The 25,205-nt window shown below is 37.4% G+C and overlaps 2 protein-coding genes and 1 pseudogene across 4 annotated transcripts; 1 reads left to right on the forward strand and 2 right to left on the reverse strand.

The window, feature by feature from the left end:
• Nucleotides 1–51: 51 nt before the first annotated feature.
• On the forward strand, nucleotides 52–6,555 carry LOC142537036 (nuclear matrix constituent protein 1-like). Of its 2 annotated transcripts, none has more exons than XM_075642563.1 (8): nucleotides 52–501; nucleotides 811–1,020; nucleotides 1,756–2,009; nucleotides 2,135–2,409; nucleotides 2,505–2,584; nucleotides 3,117–5,146; nucleotides 5,612–5,834; nucleotides 5,992–6,555. In XM_075642563.1, the coding sequence occupies exons 1-8, from the start codon at nucleotides 283–285 to the stop codon at nucleotides 6,235–6,237; spliced, it is 3,537 nt and encodes a 1,178-aa protein (XP_075498678.1). In that variant the 5' UTR covers nucleotides 52–282; the 3' UTR covers nucleotides 6,238–6,555. The 2 variants fall into 2 exon arrangements, with proteins under 2 accessions (XP_075498678.1, XP_075498679.1); XM_075642564.1 differs by having other exon boundaries at nucleotides 5,612–5,810.
• A 479-nt stretch (nucleotides 6,556–7,034) lies between these two features.
• Nucleotides 7,035–11,397, reverse strand: LOC142537037 (uncharacterized; annotated as a pseudogene).
• A 7,547-nt stretch (nucleotides 11,398–18,944) lies between these two features.
• Nucleotides 18,945–23,985, reverse strand: LOC142537038 (isoprenylcysteine alpha-carbonyl methylesterase ICME-like). 2 transcript variants are annotated; one of them, XM_075642565.1, is made up of 11 exons: nucleotides 23,611–23,985; nucleotides 23,464–23,540; nucleotides 22,628–22,697; nucleotides 22,463–22,543; nucleotides 21,430–21,504; nucleotides 20,819–20,920; nucleotides 20,275–20,412; nucleotides 20,091–20,168; nucleotides 19,839–19,982; nucleotides 19,623–19,713; nucleotides 18,945–19,272 (listed from the first exon to the last, which is right to left on the reverse strand). In XM_075642565.1, the coding sequence occupies exons 1-11, from the start codon at nucleotides 23,865–23,867 to the stop codon at nucleotides 19,111–19,113; spliced, it is 1,275 nt and encodes a 424-aa protein (XP_075498680.1). In that variant the 5' UTR covers nucleotides 23,868–23,985; the 3' UTR covers nucleotides 18,945–19,110. The 2 variants fall into 2 exon arrangements, with proteins under 2 accessions (XP_075498680.1, XP_075498681.1); XM_075642566.1 differs by having other exon boundaries at nucleotides 18,946–19,272; nucleotides 20,091–20,156; nucleotides 23,611–23,983.
• Between the last annotated feature and the right edge of the window lie 1,220 nt (nucleotides 23,986–25,205).

A 25,205-nucleotide genomic window follows, 5' to 3' on the forward strand; every position in this document is an offset into this window, starting at 1 on the left:
GGACTGGCAATTAAGTAATTAAATATAAAAGTAATATAAATAAATAAGTAAAAGCACACCACGAAAGGCGGCTCTGTGAAGCAAAGAGAGTTTCGAACATTACCGGATTTAACACATCGTATTCGCCGGAATTTGGGAACTTTGTCCACGTCCGACTTTGGGTTCCCCGAAATTTAGGGTTTCATTTCGCCATTTTGCTACTAAAATTCACCATTCCGTTCAATATAATCTCTTTTCCCTCTTTTTTTTATGCTGGGTAGGTGATCTGGAAACTTGCGGTAGATGTTTTCGCCGCCGAAGTTCTGGTCGTCGACGCCGAGGAACGAGTCGGGTCAAAAGAACGGGTCTACTTCTGCCAAGGCTTCGGGCTTGAACTCTACCCCGAGAAGCCCGAGCAATGGTCCGGCAACTACCAAAGGCAAAGCCGTTGCATTTGTTGGGAGCGGCGGTAATATGGACCAAGAATCGTTGGCTGAGAGGATATCCCACCTGGAGAATGAGGTTTGTATATGCTTACTTTTGGGCAATCAGTTGCTCTTTCTTTCTACGACTGTCTATTTAGGGTTTTTTTATTGGTTTCTTTCGAAGCGACCTTTCAAGAGATTGCTTATAACGTTTTTAAGCACGTATCGCATCAAATTACATCTTTTCATTTAACTGCTACAGTTTCTGTTTTAAAATGTTTATATGTTAATTTTTGTTTTGTTTTAATCAGTTGTTCGACTTGAGATTGCATGTGTCCTTGCAAGAAATACTGTTGTTTTAAGTTGTTTCTATGTTGATATTCTTTCCGACTGTTATTTCTTGCAGCTTTTTGAGTATCAGTACAATCTCGGGCTTCTTTTGATTGAGAAAAAGGAATGGGCTTCAAAGTACGACGAATTTAAAGAAGCTTCAGTTGAGGCAGCTGATACTCTCAAAAGTGAACAAGCTGTGCATTTGAGTGCAATGTCTGAAGCTGAGAAACGGGAAGAGAATTTGAAAAAGGCATTGGGTGTTGAAAGACAGTGCGTACTCGAAGTAAGATTTATATTTTCCAAATTACCTTATGAATACTTCTACCTTGAAGGCAGACAATGTTCATACATTATATGATTAGTTCTAAATTGTTAAGGAATATGATAATTGCCAAGATGTAACCATAAGCACACGAAGCTCGGATCTTTCGCCTTGAGTGTGAAGCACACTCCTCAGTGTGCCCTTTCATGTAGGATTGGTAGTCCAAAGGGTGATGCTATGTGATGATAATTTTTTTGTACTTGTAAACAGACAAATATCTGTGTATCATTATCTAGTAGTTTGTAAAGTGCATATTATATTAGACGTCACATTTTTTTTAAAATTTTATAATGTTAAGCCATAGTGTGCCTCTTTCTGATAAGGGCCTTGCACTTATGCTCGGCGATACCCCTGTACAGGCTTTGCATATCTAATAATTATGGATGCAACTTAAGATCGTCTCATAAAGGATCTGTCGACGGGCCATATGCTACTAATGAATGCTAACTCTTGGGAATGTAAAGAATCAATTGAATATGTCTAGCTTGTTTTAATGACTGTCTGGGAATATGAGATGACATAATTGTTGGTGAATTATTTAAATTGTTTATCAAATAATATTTTTTTGGCATGTTAACGTTGTCAAAAACTGGTATGTGTTTTTTTGTGTGATTAATGCCAACAAATTTTTCATTCTGAAGTCGGAATCAGCTTGTAGTACCATAGTAGTTAATTAATTTTCATGTTTCGTCGCAGCTTGAGAATGCTTTGCGAGAAATGCGCTCAGAATATGCTGAGATTAAGTTTAATGCTGATTCTAAACTAGCTGAGGCAGGGGCATTAGTTGCCAGTGTTGAAGAAAAATCATGGGAGGTTGAATTGAAATTCCATTCAGCTGATACCAAACTTGCTGAAGTGAACCGGAAAAGTTCCGAAATTGAGAGGAAGTTGTTTGAGATTGATGCTCAAGAAGCTGCGCTTCGAAAAGAACGGGTCTCCTTTAACTCAGAGTATAATTGCATCTTTAACTTTCTTATTTTCCCTTTTACTTCCTTGTGTAATCAATATTTGTTTAATTGCCACCTGACTGCTGTTGGTAGTTGTAGTTTTTGTCTGAAAGTTTCCATTTTCTCAGGCGCAGAACACATGAGACTACTTTGTGTAAAAAACGGGTAGATTTGAGGGAGTGGGAACAGAAATTACAGGAAGCTGAAGAGCGACTGGCTGATGGTGGAAGATTGCTGAATCAAAGGGAGGAGAGGGCAAATGAGAATGATAAAATCTTGAAGCAAAAGCAGGATGACCTTGAAGAGCTGCAAAAGGAGATTGAGGAGGCTAATTCAAAGTTGAAGAGCAAAGAAGATGATTCAAGCATCAGACTAACAAGCCTAGCTATTAAGGAAAAGGAAAGTTAATATTTTCGTGAAGATCCATTAATTGATATATTATTGGTCACACAGTCTGCTTTTTTCCTATTCTTAACTGTCAATCATGAATGCAGGAAGCTGAACGCATTCAGAAGAGCTTAGAGATGAAAGAAAAACAGCTACTTGAATTGGAAGAAAAGTTAAATGCAAGAGAAAGAGTGAGTACTTGCAGTCATGTTTATGTGATGTTGTACAAGAAAACTGGATTGCGTCCAGGATTTATTAATTACAAAGTAGTATCTGGCCATTTCTTTAGATAATGGAACACGCCAACCCCATTATCTGTTACCATACAAACTAGGATTTTCTCGATGTTCTTGCTTCCAGTATGATAACAGAGAGCTGAAGGGAGCTGTTTCTGATTCCAGTTGATGGAAGTTCATTTCGAGCGAATGTTAAGCCACACAATCTCATTTGCATTACGAAGAAAGACAGTTAGATGCTCGGGGAATGATTAATAATCTGCGATGTGAATTCTTTTAGTCTTATCTACACACATGTTTTCCATTTCTTGTTTATTTGTACTAAGTTAGATGGAATAAGCCAGTCCTAAAGTTATCCCAATTTTGAAGTTTGGAGTTTTGGTGTCTGAAATTCATAATTGCAAAAATGGAAATTTTTTCTTGCCCACTATTTTCTTCTTCTTGGTGTTTCAGATTACTTTTTGATGACTCTCTTTTGAACATACAGGTGGAAATTCAGAGTTTGGTGGATGAACACAAAGCCATTCTTGCTAAAAAGCAGGAGGAATATGAGTATGAGGTGGAGCAGAAGAGAAAGCTTCACGATGAACAGTTAAAAAATAAAGTCACCGAATTGGAGAAAAAAGAAGCGGAAATTGTGCATATGGAAGAGAAAGTGAAGAAAAGAGAAGATGCAGTTGAAAAGAAGATGGAGAAAGTGAGGGAGAAGGAAATTAATTATGAATCAAAATCCAAAGCTTTGAAAGAAAGAGATAAGTTGCTTAAAGTTGAGGCGAAAAGCTTGGAGAAGGATAGGGAACAAGTGCTTGGTGAGAAGGAAGCCCTGCTCAGTATGAAGGCTGAGCTTGAAAATCTCAGGGCTGACATTGGAAAACAGGAGTTAAGATTAAGCGAAGAGAGAGAACAACTAAAGATAACAGAAGATGAAAGAATAGAACATGCCCGTTTGCAATCAAATTTGAAACAGGAGATAGAGACATGCAGATACCGAAGTGAACAACTAATAAAGGAAATTGAAGAGTTGAAGCAAGAAAAAGAAAAATTCGAGAAAGAATGGGAACAGCTGGATGAAAAAAGAGCCACTGTTAAGGGAGAACTTGAAGATGCCCTTAATCAGAAAAAAAGTTTAGAAAAATTGAGGCATTCCGAAGAGGTAAAATTAAACATGGAGAAGCAGGAAACACAACAATATATACAGAGGGAATTGGAATCTCTAAAATTGGCAAAAGATAATTTTGCTGCTAATATGGAGCATGAAAAGTCGATGTTGACCGAAAAATTTCACAATGAAAAGAGTGAACTGCTTCATGATTTTGAACTGCGGAAACGTGAACTTGAAACTGAAGTACAGAAGAAGCTGGAGGAGATGGAGAGTGGTTTGCATGAAAGAGAAAAATCATTTGAGAAAGAAATGGAGAACGAACTTAACAATATTAATTACTTGAGGGAAATGGCCAAAAGAGAAGTGGAAGAGATGAAGTTGGAAAGACTTGGGATGGATAAAGAAAAACTGGATATTTCACAGATTAAGAAGCACATAGAATCACAGCAGTTTGAGATGAAAAAAGATGTTGAGGAGCTTGTTGGCCTGAGTAAGAAATTGAAGGATCAGAGGGAGCACTTTCTCAAGGAAAGGGAACGCTACATTACATTTGTGCAGAAACAGAAGAGCTGTAACATTTGTGGGGAGATAATTCACGAGTTCTTGCTATCTGATCTCCATCCACTGTCCACATTTAAAAATCTTGAGGCCCCTCAACTGCCCAGAGTAACGGTGAATTATTTGGAGGCAGATGAAGGTACTTTTGAGAGGATGAATGATGGATCACCTCATATTTTAGTTAATCCTGGATCTCCTGCTGCTGGTGGGAGTGGAGCCATGTCTTGGTTGCGAAAATGTACCTCAAAGATATTTAAGTTGTCTCCTGGAAAGAAACTTGAACTTGATTATGACCCTAATGCCCAAGGGGCATCAACGCTCTATGGGAAGCAAATTGATGTGTCCTCACCGGAGACGTTGCCAAGCAATGAAAGTGGTCCCAAGCCATCCCAACAAGATGCAAGCGATTCTTTTGATGTCCAAATAATAGAATCTGATAGTGGCATTAGGGAAGTGGAAGCTGTTCAAGCTCCATCAGTTGATCAAAATTCTGGTTTGAAGGCTCGACGTCAACGTGGTAAGGGAGGCAAGCCTCGGGCAAGTAGAACACGTGCAGCGAAAGCTGTGACAGCTGGTGCTAAGTCTATTCAAGAGAGAGAGATTACCATTAATGGTGATACCGAAAATTCTGCTTTCACAATTGAGGAAAGCCAAGCAGAATCTGCTCTTGTTGAAATACGCAGAAACAGTAGAAAGAGAAATCATGTTCATTTATCACAGGCAACTGTAAGTGACAGCCACAGTGAAGGTCATTCAAATCGTGTCAAAGATGGCAATCGCCGGAAGAGGCGACACAGAGTCGTTCCAGCTGAACAGAGCTTTGTTGAGAAACGTTACAATCTCCGGCGATCAAAAAGGTAAGTCTCTTTTGTCTGCAAATTTATGATTTTCTTTGTTTGGGAAAAGATTGGAGTTATCTGTTTCTTTAAGTTGATTTTTTCCCTACCAACCTATGCTTTGGATAAATGATATTTGTACTCCTTGGAGTTTATATTGTAATGCGTGAAGACTGAAGTCGTTTCAGCTAGTCTGAGGACATTCTGCCGACATAGTCAGGCTTGTTTTACTTTCTTTTCTTCACCGAGCCATCTAATTCGGTTTGGATTTTTTGGCTTGCACTTGTGTGGAGTTAGTTCTCTTAATGAGTAGTGACCTTTTAAGGGTATGAACTTAGACTGTCTTCTCAGCTAATTGATGTGATGAGAATGTATTTTGTTTAGCTTTCACTGGCTACTTTCATTATCAGGCAGGTCTCTTTTTTCTTGCTACTATCTTTCTGAGGAGAGTTTTGATGCTAATTGTGTCAATGTTTTGATTCTCAGGCCAGTGGCATCGCCAGCTAATGGATCCTTAGCTGAAGCTGAAAAGGACGAGAACCAGGAAACTGAGGGTAAAGATGTCCCATTACCTGGAAAATCAGAACCTACTGAAAATGCTGAAATTGATGGGGCTTCAAGAGAAGAAATTGACGTGCTAGGAGTTGACGTCATGCCCATGAGAAGCACAGAGAAAACCATTGATGTACCCGCGGATAGTTCTCAAATGGTACTTGCTTTCTCCTTTAGTGATTAAGTGCATCCTTGTTTAGATGTCACTCCCTTCCCTTTATCTTCTTTTTAGAAGGATTTATTTCTGATCTGTGTGACTGGCAGCTCTCTTTATTTCTTGGTCAGCTAACCTTTATCATTCGGTCAATGTACAGTTCATGAAGGCTGGAGGTAACCACAGTGATCGTGATGACTTGGCAAACACTTCAGAGGCTGCCATGATTTCCAGTGAGGAGGCAAATGTATCAGCTGGAGCCATGGACCACAGCATTGAAGAGTTAAACAGCGCAAGCTCTGAGGAAAAAGATGACAATGACAGTGATGATGGGGATGACAATGAGGTTGATCATCCTGGTGAAGTTTCCATTGGAAAGAAGCTCTGGAGTTTTCTCACCACATAATGTCTTGCTTGATATGCCACCAACTGTATCAATTTCTTGATAAATATACTCATTTTGAGTTCTCTTATTTTTGCAGTCAAGAGTTCTCTCCTACTTAGTTGTGTGTTTTAGTTTGCAAATTTCAGTAAAGCGTGGATTGTTGGTGTTCTATAGTAGACGAGTAATGTCTGTAGTATTCTTGGCCGGTGCACCAATTGTGACACCGGACTCTGGTTTCTTCTTTTTCTTTAGCTTTGTATTTCAAAATTGTTTGTATTAACTGTCAACCGTTCTTGAAATTGTTCTTAGTGATTTGGCAATTTGCGTTTAGTAATGTAATTTAATCGGCTCAATATGCTCTATTTACTGTATTGTCGCGTCTTGAATATTTCTATGTTCGAATTTACACTAGTTTAAATTAATTTTATATTTGTCGGCGGTTTGATGACTCAACTTCGTTAGACAATTTCCTTATGGTACTATTAAAATAACCATAGCTTACTGCAGAACCTATTGCATACAACTTAATTAAGAAAAATGAAGACACTATTTATGAAGTTCATCACTTAAAATGTAAATGATTACTTCACTATTAAATTATTCTTGTTTATTTTACTCGGTACTTTTTTTTCTCCGACACTTCTGTCTTATGTTCGGTCTCTGATTATAACGTGCAAAAGCAGATGCTTAAAACCCGAAAGCCGGGATTTTGACATCTTGCAAATTATCACTGCCGGTTCTCCAAGAACTCAAACCCATGGCCAACGTGGTCAAGATAAGCAGGAATAGCTCAAATGACAAAAGCTTGCCCCTGTATTTTGACAATTTGGAATTTTAAAACTATCAGCATAAAATATGATTTATTTTTTAATTATTATTTTTTGGTCGATAACCTTCTCGAGCTGATACATTTGAGGATAAATCTCAGAACCAAATGCGCTCATTATTCAACTGTGCCCAAAACACAGTAAACAGTATAAAACAACCATTATCTACAACCTCAACCACCCGTTGTACGATCTACAGAAATACCTTCATCAAGCAAGATTTCAGGCCCATCCCTCCCTAATTAATGAAGTTTCGTAAACTCAACAATCTATGTGGGAAATGGATATTAATAAGTACCATAGCGGCCATGATTCGAGGAACCATTGTCCCGGTCGAAAGGGCTTCGTCTACCTCTATTTGACAAGGATCTGCCAAATGTAGAACTCCAAGACATTGATGGACTTACCTGTGAGTCATGATCAACATATCTACAAAAATGATTCGATAAAGAAGGGCTCATTCCAGGATCGCAGCCGGGAGGTCCATCTTCAACGTCCCTAGACCGCCTTCTAGAATAACTTGAACTTGAATTGCAAGGTGCCCAGAGTCTTTCATCTGCTTTTTCTGGGATTGGAGAGTTTATTCCTGGAAATTCAACACTCATTTTGGTGAATAGTTTCTTATAACTTGTACCTAGAATTTCCCCATCTTCGAGTTCTTCCTTAGTAGTGTCGTCTCCAAAAATTGTAATCCCCGATGGCTGATCCTCCTCCTCGGGTTCTAAGAAATTGAGAAAATATTTATATTAGTACAATCATTGGAAAAGCTAACCTCAAAGATGATCGAAACACAAGAATGGCTATAGGATAGAAGTACAGAATATATGGCAAATATCTAGCTAATGCAGCAGAGGCTGTTGGAAAATATTTGAAAAGTGGGAGGAGTATCCAGGTTGCTTATTACCAAAGAAAGTCCAACTTATACCTATATAGGCAGGTGGATATCCTATTTCTCGCATTCTGTTAAGCCATGGAGGTGGATCAAACTCCTAAAACAGATACGATAGTTACAAATGTGAATGAGAACAAAATCCTAAGAAAATAATTAAACCTCACTACAATATTCCACGGATTTGATTAACATCAACCACATAACACCAGAGCAGCCTCAAATTATCATTTGATGAAAATGCAAAACCACCAATTCCACCAGAGAGAGTGTTTATCTCACCCCAAGTCCCAATAATTTTCGAGTTTCAGCTTCAAGGGAAGCAGGCACCAAACCATCATATTTTTTAACCCGAGAATCTTGATAATATCGAGTTGAATTACGAGAACTTGAATGTTGGTTTCTTTTAGCAGATTTGTGTTGCTTCCGAGCATTATTGACAGCAAAATTGTCACGTGGCTTAGGGCAATCTCTTAGTGCATGGCTGTATGAGCCACAGTTAAAACACCGGGAAGTATCTAAACTTTTCCCTCTGCACGGTAAATGGAAGTACCAACTTAATCGTCCCAACATCAAACATGACAAATGATTGCATGACATCATCTTGAAAGAGGTATTAAATCAAAATCATTTGCAGTGTATGATTCTGTTGCTTTGTCATTAATAAAATAAAAAGCAAATTCATGCATCTGTCCTGTGCACAAGATGAGGAAGAGGTGGAGGAGAAAAAGTGCACATTAGTTCTTTCACCAAAAAAACAACGCAGAGAGAAAACAGCATACCCATCCAAACTACTGGGAACATCAGCAGAAGTCAAAGCTAAAGAATGAATATTCACGATCATAAACAGGGACAGACATTCCATCCAATGGCATCAGTTCCTTACTTAATGGGTTTTTCATCTCATCGTCCACCCAAAATGCCTATACAGAGCAAAAGGCAGATTGAAATAAAAGACTTTATTTCAGACAAGTAGTTGCTTGTATAGTTAGGCTTCCAAATAGATCATAAAGTAAAACTAAGAATCAGTTTTCACACCTTAGACTTGTATGGTTAAAATTTTTATCTGACCATGTTTTGGTAATTTTTGTATCCTGTGTTCTTTCTGTTTTCAATACCTTTTCTCAGGGAACTTTTTACATTGTTTGACAGTCAAAGTTTCTACGCAAAATAAAGGTGCATCGCCAGTCAGCAGACAAAAGAACTACTAGATTCTGCCGTGCTGTTAAATGCTGTGTTCATATCCAAAAAAAAAAAAAAAAAAAAACCCTCTTTATCAATTTGAGAAATTTTTTAATTACATTTGTTTCCAAATTCCAACAAATCAAATATTTTTAGAGTCAGCATTGAACAAAAGTGAAGAAGGAAAGGAAGATAGTTATACCACAGCAAAAGACTTATCCAAGTCAATGCGAAGAGCTGGGAAGTAGGTCTCTTCTCCAGATTGAAGGACGTTTGAATCCTGAGTTTCATACAAGTAGTAAAGTAGATAATAAATACTAAAAGTAACTCGGTCAAATTATAAGAAATACAAGTCAGCAAAACTAGAGGTAGCTGTCTTACATTTGATGGTGGGCAGTTTTGTGTATTCCATTGAGACCACTCCTGTAATAACTCCTCAAGCTTTCGTTTACTATCTCTGTCAATGTTGATAGATTTGTCAGATATTTTTCTTTTCTACAATAAGACATTAACCCACTTCTTTTTTCTTTTTTTTTTTTTTGAAACTATTAAGAGACATCTTTTACGAATATAAATGCAGCAAAAAATGAGTATTAACTTGTGAAAGCTTTTAATCACATACTTGGTCAGAGAGGTGTATATAACATGCACTGATGGTTGCTTCTCATCCACAGTCATCCGGGGTCTTTTAACACCGGATACTGCTGAAAGTTTAAGTCATGGATAACACAAAACCAGACGGCAACAGAACCAAGAGAGAACCAAAATAACATCAATCCTCTTCTTCTAGTAGTACTTACCTATAATCATGGCATAAAAGTGAAAGATATCTTGAAAAAAGGATACAACAGGAATCTATTTCCCGACGGGCTCCAAGTATCTCAAGATTCCTTGAACTGTTTACACTTTGAACAGATAGGGTTCCATTATGAATAGCTGCAGCAGATTCAATAGTTTCAAAAATTTGCAGCTGGGAAGGATTATTGTTAACCATGTCTTGGTCATTGTCAATTCCCTTTAGAACTTGAACATTTTCAAGGTAGCCATCAGACAGGCTTGCATAATGCTCAGCAACGAGCATGTCTTCTACCTCAAAATGAGATATAAACTTAGCTTCGTCAGCTTCACAACCAGTTTCACATGGATTTATTTTCACACTTCCTCCTCCCGTATTACTTGAAGCAGGAAGGTTGACTAAATCTTCAGTCTCCATAGATGGAAATGGGATATTAATCGAAAACCAGGGTATGAAGAACACTGCATATAAAGTTGATCAACCCTGATTAACACTATTCACTAAGTCAAAATTCATTCAATTTGTGATTATGGATTCGTACAAGGACATCGAGTTCATTATTCATGCTCTAAAAAGTAAAATAAACCAGGAGTTTGATTCCAATAGCTTGCTTCACTTCTGAAATTTTGGAGCGCGTATTTATTTTTTCCATAGGCCACAATATCATCCTTTACAAGATGATATCTACATTAATATTTTGGTTTTGTGCAATATATATGGAATGGATATTCGATGCAACGATTGTACGTTATCGGATGTTCTAAAAGACAATTTGAATACTCGCGAAAAGCTTTAACACATTTTAATATTTATCTTGTTTTTTGTTTAGGTAACTTTAGATGATAGAATGTACAATAGCACATAACTCATATAGCTTATATGATTGCACCGGTGCTACATCAACCACAACGTAATTCAGAACAGACTCTGCAGAAATGATCGCCGCTCAAATTAAAAACAAATATTCAAATTTTTTTCATAACTTCACTAAAATAGTCAAGCTAGCCCCACAACAGACATAAGGTCCGTCACCAAAAATCATGGGATTGCCCTACCGTGAGTTAGAACACAATAGAAAAAGCTACTGCATCTACGGTTGACCCAAAACAACCACTTATCAAATCAAATCCCCGAAAACAAAACAAAACTTCTGAGTTTTGGCATCACGCCTCGAATAAAGTTCTAAAGCATAACCGATCGAGTGTTTCTAAGGGTCAAATAACAATTCAAGCATTCAGACGAACCAAAACAAGGACCACCAAAAAGTGTAATTCACATGAAGAATAGTGAAAATTAACTAACTGATTAGGGTTTCTGGTTTACCAGAGACCTTGGGATGGATGGTTTGGGTGTGGACTGCAAGAACAACCAGCTCAGTAGAAGCCAACAAGCCGAGCCGAGCCGAGGAGGACGTCGATAATTCGATGCGTGAACCTAAGACAAGGATTTTCCTTTTTCCTTTTTGGGAAACGCAAAGTCCTCTCCTAAGTAATAATTAACCTTTTAGAAGGATGGCGAAATTGCTGACCGACTCGCTTACTGCATGTTTCTAAAATTGTTTATTTATTTTTTAGATAATCCGTTAATATTTGAATTTATGTTGTATATTGATCCATTCATTTCAAATATATAAATTTTGAATATATTTTTGTTTTTTTGAGAAATAATATTATAAACTTCATATTCATCAATTGCACGTTTATATAATCTTTTTATGATAATTATTATGAATTTCGAGTTCGCCTAATAATGGAGGCATTTGAAATCCATTTTACTTTATAGGTAATATCTAACCTGTAAATATTGTTTCGTTCTTGACAATAAAGTTATAATTAATTTGTTAGACACAACGTGTAATATTTGAATTTATTGATAATGGTATTTTGTAAAAATTAATTGATGTAAAAAAAAAGATCAAATTATGTTATGTTATGTTCACTTGCTATGATAAATATATCAGTTCAATCTCATGTTTGCCTGTTTTTATGGTTGGTACTAACTCGTAAGCTCATCCATAATTGTCTAATTTTAACTTTAAAACTTCGTGATTTTTCCAAAAAAAAAAAATATGGTAAATAATAATTTTTAATTAATATTCTTTCCAATTGAAGAAATTACATTAATATATTTTACTCCAAAAAAATTAATATATGTGTTTAGCCCAAATATTGAAAGCCCACCAATTATAAAGGTTTGCAGAATATCAGAAGGTCCAATGAATAAACCCGTAGAGTGGCAGTTGAAGACCATGATGGTGAAGTTGGCCCACGATCCACGTCGAACGATCGTGGAAATTGATCAGACTGTTCCATGGAGTGTGACAAAAACTGAGAGGAAGGATCAGAAAAAAGCCCCGACAAAATCAACACAAAAAATCTACAGCAAATCTCTGCAGAATCCTCTCAATTCTATGCATGTTTATTTCAATTTCTAGCAGTCAAGTATTTGAATTTTTTACATATTCCTTCAACTTTATTGTAGAATGTTGATCAAAATTCATAACAGCATATTTAAGTTTGATGTTGTCAATGGATTCTCTCTATAATTTCTGTATTTTTCTCAGTTTACACGTTTAGCTTTAAAGCCATTTCGAAGGAATTATAAATAACGATCGAATCGAGACTCGCAACGCTTGATAAACGAAATCAGATCATTTCACATTTGGCACGACCGCAAGTTTTCGTGATAAACAAGTTGGCACGCCTGGTGGGACACAATGCCTCCAAAGCGTACTGAGAAGAGTGAAGGAATTCCTCCATCAGTGGGGAAAGATCATCGCTCACAAGAAGAGTTTCAGGAAACTGATGCAGAAGGAAGAACGGTTGAAAGGCTCGTACACCAGTTCGAGAAATAGACTATGAAGGAAGGAATTGCTGTTTCTGGTGGTGATGGGTCTTCGCCGAACTTCATGTTGGCCATGGAAAAAAATATCCGCAGCGATCTCAAGGAAATGACTCAAACTTTCGCTACTGTCATGATGGAATTTGTGGCAGAAATGAAGGAATGGAGAAAGTCTGCAAAAGGCGAAGTGGTTATACCAGAGAGTGATAAAATTCAAGAGAATGACGTCAAGCTGCTGAAAGATCAAGGCCAAGGATCAGGAGTTTCTTAGGCAGGTGAAAGTCGCCGCTTGGGGGAAGCACGAATTCATGAATCTACCAGGGAAGGGAGATACACTCCTCCGCACAAAAGGGACGAGGAGTTGGAGTTGAAATTCCAAAACTGCAGCAACAGTAAACAAATGGCTGGTAACATGTTCTCTGTGACGTCTCCTAGCTTACATCCAGGGATGTATGTTGATGGGGGAATGCGTGGATATTCAGCGCCAGGTTTGGGGAATAACACTCGGGGGGCAATCTATCCTCCTCACCAGTTAAGACAAACTCCAACGTTGGATTTTGAGATGGTACGTGATGTGATTCAAGAGTTGTATGGCCCATGACTGAGGCCAATCAATCGACCAGAATTTCATAAACCGTATCCTGATGTTGTGGATCGTGACAACCCTTATCCAAAAGGATATCGCATTCCAGACTTCACGTTATATTCTGGGGAAGACGGTCAATCCAGCGTGGAACATGTGGCCAGGTTTACAATTCAGTGTGGGAAATTGGCAAATCTGGAGAACTTTTCTAATTACAAGTTACGTTTGTTCCCCAATTCCCTGACCAATACTGCTTTCACATGGTATGCAACACTACCTCGAAACTCTATTATGACTTGGCACGATATGGAACGTCAATTCCATACACAATTCTTCCGGACAGTACCTGAGATTAGTATAGCGGAATTGTCAAGGGTGGTCCAAAAACCGGGGGAATCTGCCAATGATTTCATTTGTAAGTTCAAGAAGGTGAGAAGCAGATGCCGAGTTTTCCTCCCTGAATCAGAATACGTGAAGATGGCACAGCGAGGACTCGATTTTAAACTTAGAAAGAAGTTCCAAGGGATGGAATTCTGTGATTTTTATGAACTTGCTGCCAAAGTATCAGAGTATGAGAAATTGTTACGAGAAGAGAGTCATAAAAAAAAGTCTACAGTGGGCTCTTATTTTCAGGAAGTGGAGGAAGTTGCACTGGCAGAAGTAGCAAATTTCGGATCACGCACTGTCCCTTTAATGAAGCGCAAGAGTGAAGAACTTTCCAAGAAAAACATTCCTCCAGTGCAAACTCCTTATACTTTCGATGCATCAAAGACGGAGAAAATCTTCGATCACTTAGTGAAGGAAAAGTTCATAACATTCCTCCCAGATCACAAGCTACCCACGAAGGAGGAGTTGAAAGGAAGAGATTACTGTAAGTATCACAATTCCTTCAACCATAACACTATTGCTTGTTGGGCGTTCAAGAATGTCTTGCAGGAAAGAATCAACAAGGGAGTCCTGAAATTTCTCGAGAAAAAGGAAGAGATGATAGTGGATGAAGATCTTTTTCCCCCGGTAGCCAATGTGAACATGGGCGGTACTGACTTGCGTTTCTTGATCAATGAGAGAAGAAGGAACGGGTACGGGGACAGGTCCATCAAACCAAGATTTACCATAAAGAAGTGTTGGGTGCCTCGAAAAATGATATTTGAGGTCAAGGAGAAGAAGACAGAAGATGTTCATGAAAAAGACCACTATTACAGTGGAGGCGGTTTGCATTATACTGGGAGGAAGATGATGTATGACAGGGAATCCATGGCCAAAAGGCCAGGGAACCAGTACCTCAGAAGGGGCCCACATCCTTGGTCGATGAATGGCGAGAGGAGAGCTGACCGGCAGTTATTTCAGAAGACAAGACAGAGGCCATCCTTTCTGGATACTGATAAAAAATATGAGAGGAAGTCCCGCTTTGTTGTTCCTCCTAGAGCAGTTCCCGACGGCGTATGGAGGCGAGTAGAACATCCAAAGTTTCCAAAACCTCTTTCTCGGACCCAAAAGCGACGTTTGTTGAGGGAAAAAGTTGCTGAGCGCAGGTTGAAGATGGAGGAACCAGGTAAAGAGAAGAAAAAATTTGGAAGGAGGGCCACTGAAGATTATGGTGAGGAAGATGACGACTTGTTATCAGAAGAGGACGGTGAACCAGTCAAGAAGGCTACTTTCAAGGTGGGACAGATCCTCGTTTCATTTGAGTGTGCCACTGGCTCGTTAATGTTGCCAGAGGAGTTTAAACGCAAAAAGACGTGTGAAACCGATGTCTTTACTAGAAATCAAAATGGTGCAGAATCCGTTCAATCTGATTTGGTGAGTGAAAGCGTCGGTGTTTTTGTTGATGAAGAGAAAAGAGTATTGATGAAGCGACCTACAAATGAAATGACTAAGCATATCAAACCACTCTACATTGTAGCGCATGTGAAGGGAAAGCCGTTGTCTAGAGTGCTGATAGATAATGGATCTGCTGTGAATATTTTGCCATACAGAATCCTTCAGAAGTTGGGGAAGAATGTGGAAAACTTAATTCCTACCGAAGTCTCCGTGACAGCTTTTACCGGGGAGTCTACAAAAACCTTGGGAGTGTTGCCAACAAACGTCATTGTAGGGTCCCGATCTTCGTTGTCAGCCTTTTTCGTGGTAAATTCCAGTGCTAGTTTCCACGCTTTGTTAGGAAGGGATTGGATTCACACCAATCATTGTGTATCATCATCCATGCACCAGTTATTGTTGATGTGGAAAGGGGATGAAGTGGAAGTGGTACAGGCTAATTCGCAGCCGTATCAATCTAGTTCCAACGCAGTAGAGGCCAGGTATTATGATGGAGCCTTCGGTCCTATTAAGATTCGGAATTACAAAGTGAATGGACAGCAAGGAGCAGTCTACATGGATACTAAAAAAGTAAGAGAAGCAGTTGAAAAAATTCTCAAACCCACCGCCATGGTCTCTCCTAGACCCATGGTCCGGCCTATTATCGAGGAGGTCGATGACTAAGTTCACTAAAGAAGAGATAGAAGTCGCTGCAACTTCCGAGAAGAAAGCCAAAATGCAGCAGCTAGTGAACGAATTGCAGTCTCAAGAATTGTGGGATATCGATGGAGCAGAAGTAATATTTGAGGAGGAATGTGGAGGTAGCGAGGAAGAAGAGTTACAAATTGAGGATTTAATCTTAGCTCCGGCTCAGATGAAAGATCGACAGTCAGAGACATATGGTTCATAAAGCTGAATAGATGAGAAGTATTGTACAAAGTAGGCTGGATGGCCACTTTGGTCAGTTTTGTCATATTGAATCATAAGAAGTTTCTGTAAATATGCGAGGAATAGGCTTTTAAGTCATTCCTTGCCGAAGTTGTTTGTAAATAATGATGGAGAATTGTGAATAAATAAAATGATTGCTCATGGAATCCGATGTAGTTGATGTATTTTGAGATGAATATTTGTTGTGTTGGTTGGCCAAATCGATGAAAAAGTGATGTTTGTTTATGGCATATCTTGAAACCTTGGGGATTATTGTTTGAAAAATGTTGTTTAACAGTTGATTGGTAACAAGCAGTGTTGACCCACCATGTTTGCATCAATGTTGAAGAAAACATGCTTTTTGCCATTTGTTTAGTTTTTAGAAAATTTTGGCAGAGTTTTCCTTGTAAATGTGAAATGCCAAAATACAAATACAGGAAAACAAATCCCAAGCAGCATGTATAAGGTAAACAACATGTTTTCAACAACAAAGTTTGGCTTTCAAGCCACTTTCCCAACTCTACACATCATAAAAAACACTTGCCAAACAATGGCAAACATGTACAAAAAGTACACCTACTGTCCCTAGCCTACGTATTTTTTTTCCTTTCAATGTGTATGACATTCCATACATATATGCTCAGTCAGTTGCAAAGATATTCATCCAAGCTTGGAAATTTATTTTGGATTGGCGGCGACACTCCCAAGAGGCAAGATTTTCCTTCTCCATTGGTATTTAAGGTACTGCTTGCATTGGCCTTTGAGATAAATCCTCGATTTCTCCAACTATGTTCCTGCGAAATAAATGTGATCACATGAGAAATAATGGAGTGTTGATCAACAAAATTATGCTTTGTGTGTGCTATTGTTGTCATTGATGTGGCACGTGTCACTTCTTTGTGAGATGGAATGAATCTTGCCATTTTTTAATTTATGGCTTGCCAAGATTCCAGAAAATGAGATCTCATCCTCAGTGAATTTGGGTGGAGCATCACAATTCCTTGTTCTGGTGCATTTCTTTTAAGCGCATGGAAGATTACAGAAGTTGCACCAGCTATAGGCCAAGTTTTGAATATGGGCGCCAAGGGAGCCGTCCTGTTGAGATGCAAGCAGTGGGTGTTGCAAGGTATTGCTCATAAAAAACTCATTCAGACATATTCATGAACACCTTGAGTGCATCATGAAATATGATATATTCTACAATGTTTTTGTGATAGGGGATTGGATAAATGGTGAAATATACCTACCTTGAGAAGGTGTGGTTTGATGTAAAGGAGATTGACGATGACAACTTTCAGAAACTTGAATGGCATCCAATGGAGCGGCAATTTCTTCGGGAAAATCGGTGGGCACCGATGGATGTTTGGGGGAAGTGAGAAAGAAAGAGATAAAGAAGGGTTTGAGGAAGGTGAGAGGAATTAGGGGGTTCAGGGAATGCACACTTGGATTTAACCCGATGGAAGGAAAACATATGTCTCGATCAATTCATATTCAAGTCACAGAACCATTCCTTTCTTAACCATATGATTTTTACGCAGTGTATGAATAGCTAGTTTGGCCAAAATTGGGCCGAATTAGTAAAATGCCCAAATAGCCAAAAATGGCCAAATTGGCCCATTGGCCCAAATTGGCTAGGGGGCAGTTGTTTAGCCCAAATATTGAAAGCCCACCAATTATAAAGGTTTGCAGAATATCAGAATGCCCAATGAATAAACCCGTAGAGTGGCAGTTGAAGACCATGATGGTGAAGTTGGCCCACGATCCACGTTGAACGATCGTGGAAAGTGATCCGACCGTTCCATGGAGTGTGACAAAAACTGAGAGGAAGGATCAGAAAAAAGCCCCGACAAAATCAACACAAAAAATCTACAGCAAATCTCTGCAGAATCCTCTCAATTCTATGCATGTTTATTTCAATTTCTAGCAGTCAAGTATTTGAATTTTTTACATATTCCTTCAACTTTATTGTAGAATGTTGATCAAAATTCATAACAGCATATTTAAGTTTGATGTTGTCAATGGATTCTCTCTATAATTTCTGTATTTTTCTCAGTTTACACGTTTAGCTTTAAAGCCATTTCGAAGGAATTATAAATAACGATCGAATCGAGACTCGCAACACTTGATAAACGAAGTCAGATCATTTCACATTTGACACGAACACGTGCCTGGCACGCACGCAAACTTTCTTGATAAACAATATGATTTTATCTTTATTCATGGAATTTTTTTTACTCCATTTATACATTTTTTTAAAAAAAATAAAAAATACTTATACCATATAATTTTGGTGAATTAAAATAACTTACATATAAATTAATAATAATTTACATTCTTTAATAAAAATCACAATCTCAATTTTATAAATACAAATTAAAAATAAGATTATTTATTATAGATAGATGACAAAATTGTAACTCGTCTAATCATAATTTTTTTCAAAATTTTATACTAAATAATTTTTGAAAAAAAATCATTAGATACACAAGAGCTATACAAAGGACATTAATTACCTTTAATAATCACAAATATTTGACCCGAAAATGACTGTTAAAATTGGACAATAATAAATGACATCTGAATACAATTTATCTTTTGAAATGCTTCATGTCACCGACAATAACAAATGACATGTGTATACAATATCTCTTGGGCTGTCTTAACGTATACTATTTTTAAATATTTACTAAAAATAAAGATCAAATGAATATTAGGAATTAAATTACTTAATAAAATCTCAGTCAAATAAAATTAATGTTTTAAATTTTTTCCTTATTAAAAGAATGGATTCATGACATTGTCTAATGATAATAAAAATTTAAAATATGCATTTACGACTATTATGTAAAATTATAACGATTGGTATATTCTAAATTATTTACGTCGAGATTGTGAATTTGACTTTTGAAGAATCAACTCATAATGTTAGCTTCTACTAAAATATGAGAAACCTACGTGATCGAATAAAATTGAGACATATAAAAATCACTCGAGGTGTAACATAGAAATTGCAGCTGTCTTTTCAAGCCCCAATTCAGAGGCCATGGTTATGTTAAAAAGGACTTACTTGACGACCTAATCTCAACAATATTTCTGGAACAAAACGCCGTTTTGGAGGAGCCAGAGCATCCCTTGCAAGAGCTTCCTCATCATCGGCATGTATAAGAGCTACCAGATCGTCAAAAAGCTTGTCTTTACCACCTCGTAGGGGATCCTGCATTTTTATGGAGAAACCTTGGATCAAATTCAAATGTACATCAAGGTTCATTTTCATTTTGGATCATGACATGAGAAGTATTCCTCCAGTTTCAGAACTAACAGTAACTAAATCATACAAAACAAAAATCGCATCAGTGCGTCTTTTACTTCTAATATGTGAAGAAGTAGATCATTTTCATCAAAGTCCATCAGAGGTGATTTCATATTTACAAATTTTAATCTCAATCTCTGACATATCTCTTCCATATCCCATGCATAACAATAAGCCAACTTTATAGCTATAACTAACTGTACGCAAAATCAAGACTAGAAAAAAGTGGTTGAATGCAAATAATCATCACTTGCCTGGAGGAATAAATCAGTATGAGTTTTTCCATCATACAAGATAAGATCAGCTCGAACCCCTTCTTTCTGGAGTGTTTCCACAAACATCTTACTGTATATAGGGCCAAAGTTAACACATTGATTAAGTTTGTGTCAGAATTCAGTCGTTTCAACAGCAGAAGGCCATGAAGGACTTGACTAAATAAGGTTCATCAAAGTCACCAAGGTTTCACAAACCTTGCATCTGAGGGTATGGAATAATCCGAAGTACCATGGAAAAGAACAATACGAGGGAGCAGAGAAATTGCATTTTTTGAGCTAGGATTTTGTAGAATCATTTCAGGAGAAAATTGTTCCAATGATTTTTGGCCTTCCATTATACTAAAATCACAAATCAAGACAACAGATATAAGAGAGGAGAATTGTTTACAGGCCTAAATTGGCAACCACATAGCCACATGCATTAGAATTTCGAAGAAGATTCGACACCTCAAAAAGATGGAACGATACAAGCCCCGACTGTGGAAATGGTCAACTAGTTTGGGTAAATTGTACCTGTCAATATAGCTAATAAGTAACCAATAAGATTGACCGGAAAGTTGTACAGCTATGATGCTCGTGGGAATTGGAGTAAAAGAAACAGAGAAGAAATCCCAAAATCCATGTAACTTACCCCCCAGATAAACCGAAATAAGCATTCATCTGGGATACGCTCCAAGATATGCTGTCACCTCTTGATTCTTTTATTGCCTGCTGCATAAGAACACAGGCACCAATATGAGCACCAGCTGACTGACCCATCAAATATATTCTGCAATTTTAAAAGACACTTTGTGTTAGAATGACTAATCGTTTAAAATGTGAAACTAGTGTTTGCCACACATCAGCAAGATTTGATGCTAGGTAAAACATCTGGGGTTCAAACAATGATCTTTCCACCTACAGATTTTTAAAATAGCCAGTAAACATAACTACATGAATACATATAATTTTCTATCCATGTGAGAGAGCGCAATAAGAACTGAAATTAGAGAAGAAAGCCAAATTCATCTAAAAGCTAATTCTGTTTTCTTTTGATATCATGACCAAGCTTCAGATATTAATCAAGTGCTCTAATTATTCAATAATAAATATCTTTGTTTCCTTTTCCTTCTCTTCCCAGTTTAGAAGCAGGTGCATGAATAGATAAGAAAAGTTGAAAATATAAAAAGACTCACTTATCAGGGTCACCTCCAAATTCAACTACATTTTCACAAATGTAAGCAATCCCTCGAGAAACATCTGCTACCATATCACTGATTGTTCCCTGTGGAAAATTCCTGAACTCAAGATAGATAGATGTATTAAAAAATATTCGTGATCATGTGAAAGCACTGTCTATAAAAATCATAAGCACACATTTAAAGAATGCCAACCAAAACAAAGAAGGCCAACACCTAGGTGAACTAGAAGGTAAAACTGACAACGCGATTTTTTCAAAAAAAATTCTTCAACCACCCTTTAAGAAAACCTAGTCCCAGGTCATAACGGAAAAATAATCAAGAAACTGGTTATTACGCAAATGGAGAGAAATAAACATTTATTGGCATGCTAGCATGCATTTTGGCGTAAGTAGATTAAAGCTATATTTGATTCTAATGCAGTTCGGATGTGGCAAAATTTTCCACAGTAGCGCAGGTGCTTCAAGCAAGAACCTAAAGTCACAAATATTACGGAAGTCGATACTAAAAGTGAATCCCACGAGCCCATTTGTTCGGAAAAATTCGACTATACACATGTCTGCACAATAGCTATCAGGACCAGAACCATATCAAACAGAGACAGCTACCTGTAATCAATGCATGCCACTATGACGTCTCTTTCCGCTAATTGTAGTCCCAGAAGAGAACCCCATGCCTTGTACCTGCATTTAAGCTATTTCTTAACTGAGAGAATGTTATAAGTGACTTCAGCATAGAACCCAATTTACTAATGATCTGTTTAACAGGTTTCAAGAACCCTGAGAAAGTCTCTTCCGTAGAATAAGCCTCATGGGTTGTGATGATCCTGCTTTATACCATGATTAAAAAACTAAACAATTACCCTCATTCATGGTTGTTAAGGGAAATACAATCAACTTAAAAAATGAAAATTATCATTTGGTTCTAAAAAATTTCTGGCATTGTGATATTATACTGGAAGATATTTATCCTCTGAAAGTAAAACAGATTATTCCTTGTTTGCAGTTAAAATTATTTCCATGAGAAAAGGAGTCTCTGGTAGCATGGATTCCCATACAATTAATACTGTGAGTAGCCAGTAATATCACTTGCTGAGCACCGGTGAAAATGCATTTGAACAGGTACAAACAAGCAGACATATTCAAAATACTAAGCTAAAAAGTACTATCCTTTGACAGAAACTGGAAATTCTGGTTGAAATATATGCTCGTATTGGTGGGATTATCCACACAATATCCATACAACGGTTTCAATGTAAGGTAATCAATTTAAGGATATTAGGATATAATATTATTATCAGTTAATTCCTAATTATCAAGATTAGCCAACCACACAACTGTTGCAATTTAAACTAGCAAGTCGGTATTTCCATTCTAAATATTCAATCCTAGGTGAAAAATGTCCGGTGAGTTTCTTGAAGGCAATCTCCTTGTTATTATGTCTTATCATTTAAATAAAATAAATGGTTTGATGCACATCGAGGGTGAAAAGGCACCATTTCCACAAACAAACGATAGCTATTGAATCATTGCATTGACATGACAAAGGAATGTACAATGACAAAATAACCCCTAAAAAAGAAACGGAGAGAGAAAGAATAGAGGGTACACATGTTCAAAGTAATAACTCATACCACCTTACCCAATAATCCATGCCCCGCCTGTCACAAACGCCACAACTGGCTTCGGGCCATCACTATTTGTGGGCAGATATAAATCCAACCTGCAAGTGCCTTTTGCATCTTCAATCAATGCAAGTGTAACTAAACTGAAATGATAGGAATCATATAGAAATTCCAAAATATACCTGTTTCTTGGTTGATCTCCATAAACAACACTTCGACGTATTTGGCTTGAAAAGAAATATAGAAACCCAACTACAAATATGGAAAATGAAGGGACCTAATTACTCGAAAACAAAGAATCCAATCCAGGGGCAGGCACTAGGAATTCAACAGATACATACTTAAAAGATGAGCCGACTTTCCTGGGGTGTAACATAGTTTCTTAGAATTCAGGCACATATCAAATCACATTCAGTCAGTTTGTTGAAAGGGGAAACACAAATCATCTCCTTGTCATCTCAAAAGCAGAACAATAAACAAAATAGCAAGATGGTGTTATTCAAACTCCTAGATGCAGAACAGATTTGGTCTCTTCAGCTCAATAGTTAAGTCCACCTTTATCTTCTTGTATTTGCACGAAAGAAAGATCATTGTTTAGAATATAACACCCAGAATAACAGAAATTATCTATAACCATTATGTTTCCACTTCCATAGTTCTAGACAGACTCCCGAAATATTATGGTAATGAAGTGTCTTTAGACAAGCTATAATTAGAGAAAGAAAACTATTTGTCACGAACAATATACTTTCTAATTATAAGTGAAAAAAAAAAAAAAAAAAAAACAATATACTTTCTAATGCTTTTCTTCTTTCGGCAAATTGTGGACCAGCCCTCATCCTGCCACAATTATCTTACTGGAAATCCAAGCTTAACAAAGAAACTACATTTTGCTCAATTCCAGGTCAATGGCACACACAAGTGTTTGCGACAAACAGCACACTCAATGGTACTTGCACTAACCCCACAAAGTCCCCAAAATCAAATCAAAAGAATCACATCTCTAATTGATACTCACCTTGGACAAACCCAGGCATAAGAAACATGGCATAAAGCGTGAGGGAAAGTAATCTAGTAATCCATCGGTAGCCTATCCTGAGAAGTGACGAAACAGAAAATTAAACCACCAAACATTAAACTAATAAAAAAAATTTAAAAACTTTACCCGAGGTAGCTAAGAAGCTTGAAGCTGAGGCGAGCGAGCAAATATGTCTCCGCAGCAGCGTGGCCTATTTCACGGCCAAACGCCTGCTGACGCCTCCTCGGGCGAGATACCATCTTCTCGCCGCCTCTCCGTCGCCGATGCTGGGTCGAGGACGAGCTTGAAAATGTGGCGACCCCGACCCGAGAATCGACTTTCGATCCTTGGTTCACCCCATTTGGAGGAAAAATTTCCGAGGGAGAAGAAGACGCAATTTCCATGAATTGTTAAGGTCGCATTCGCTTGCATGGAGTCGGTGGATTATTTGAATTTTGCAACCAAAGAAGCAGTTCGGCACGTTACTCAAAAGGTACGTTTTATCCAAATTTGAGTTTTTGTTTTTCCCGTAGAATTTTATGTAATAACTATTTATGTTACGACTCTGATCCATACATGCATACATACGTGACACACACACACACCGAATGGTGGCCTATATTTTTATGTAGGGATGTAAACTAATCAAATCGTTCGTGAGCTTATTCGAAGCTCGATTCGATAAAAGCTCGTTTAATGAGGCTCGTTAAGATAAACAAACCAAACTCAAGCTTTACAGTATTCAGCTCGTTAGCTCGTGAACATGTTCGTTTGTATGAGTAATATTTTAGATTCAAAAATAATAGTTTTGATATTTGATTTATTGATTTTGCGTATTATTTATGAAATATATAGAAAAATATATTAATAAATAAATTTACAAATTTTAATAAGAATAATATATTTTTCTTTAAATATATAATTTATTTTTTAATTAATTTAATGAAAATTTATATGTATAATTCATATTTATTAAGTTTGTTTAGGCTCGATAAAGGCTTGAATAAGCTCACGAGCCATGCATCTATTCATTAAATAAAGCTCGAGCTCGGCTCGATTATAAACGAACCAAGCTCAAACATTCAAGAGTTCGGCTCGACTCGACATGACATGTCTATCTCATCTTTTCGACGCTTTCAAACAAATCAACCGAAAACGAATGGTGCAAAATCATTTCTATTTTAAAACGTTCAAGGGACGGGGTTATTTTAATCATCTACTTGAAATTAAGTGTGTCCAAAGTGACTGTCAAATGAAGAATAGGTACCAGCAAATCATACGCCCAAGGACCTGTTGCAGCAAAAACCTGTTCAAGCAAAAGAATTGATATATACCTGGGCCAGTACACAAAATCTTGTATGATATTGCGCTGCCACCTGATAGAGAAATTGAGGAAGTATATGCCTCCATAAGTTTACAAAAAGAATATAGGAATAATAGGAACTAGAACAAAGAGCTTGAAGAAGACGAGAAAGAGTACATTAACATGTAGCCTCTTCCACGCGTTTCCTGTAGGCGTCGAAAAAATAGTTATTAACACGCAGAAAGAACAATTTGTTCATAATCATCATCTCAATCAGTTAACTGCCAAAAACAAACATAGCAATGACAACTGCTAAAAGATCGAAAAAATGCCCGACTATTTGACAGAAATTCTTCGACTCAACAACAATTAAAGCATTCTCAGTCTTCCCAAATTTAGAGCTTTAATTTCATACACGAACATCAACCATTACATCGCC

The sequence above is a fragment of the Primulina tabacum genome, chromosome 2, assembly GCF_025594145.1.
Source record: "Primulina tabacum isolate GXHZ01 chromosome 2, ASM2559414v2, whole genome shotgun sequence".
Lineage (NCBI taxonomy): Eukaryota > Viridiplantae > Streptophyta > Magnoliopsida > Lamiales > Gesneriaceae > Primulina > Primulina tabacum.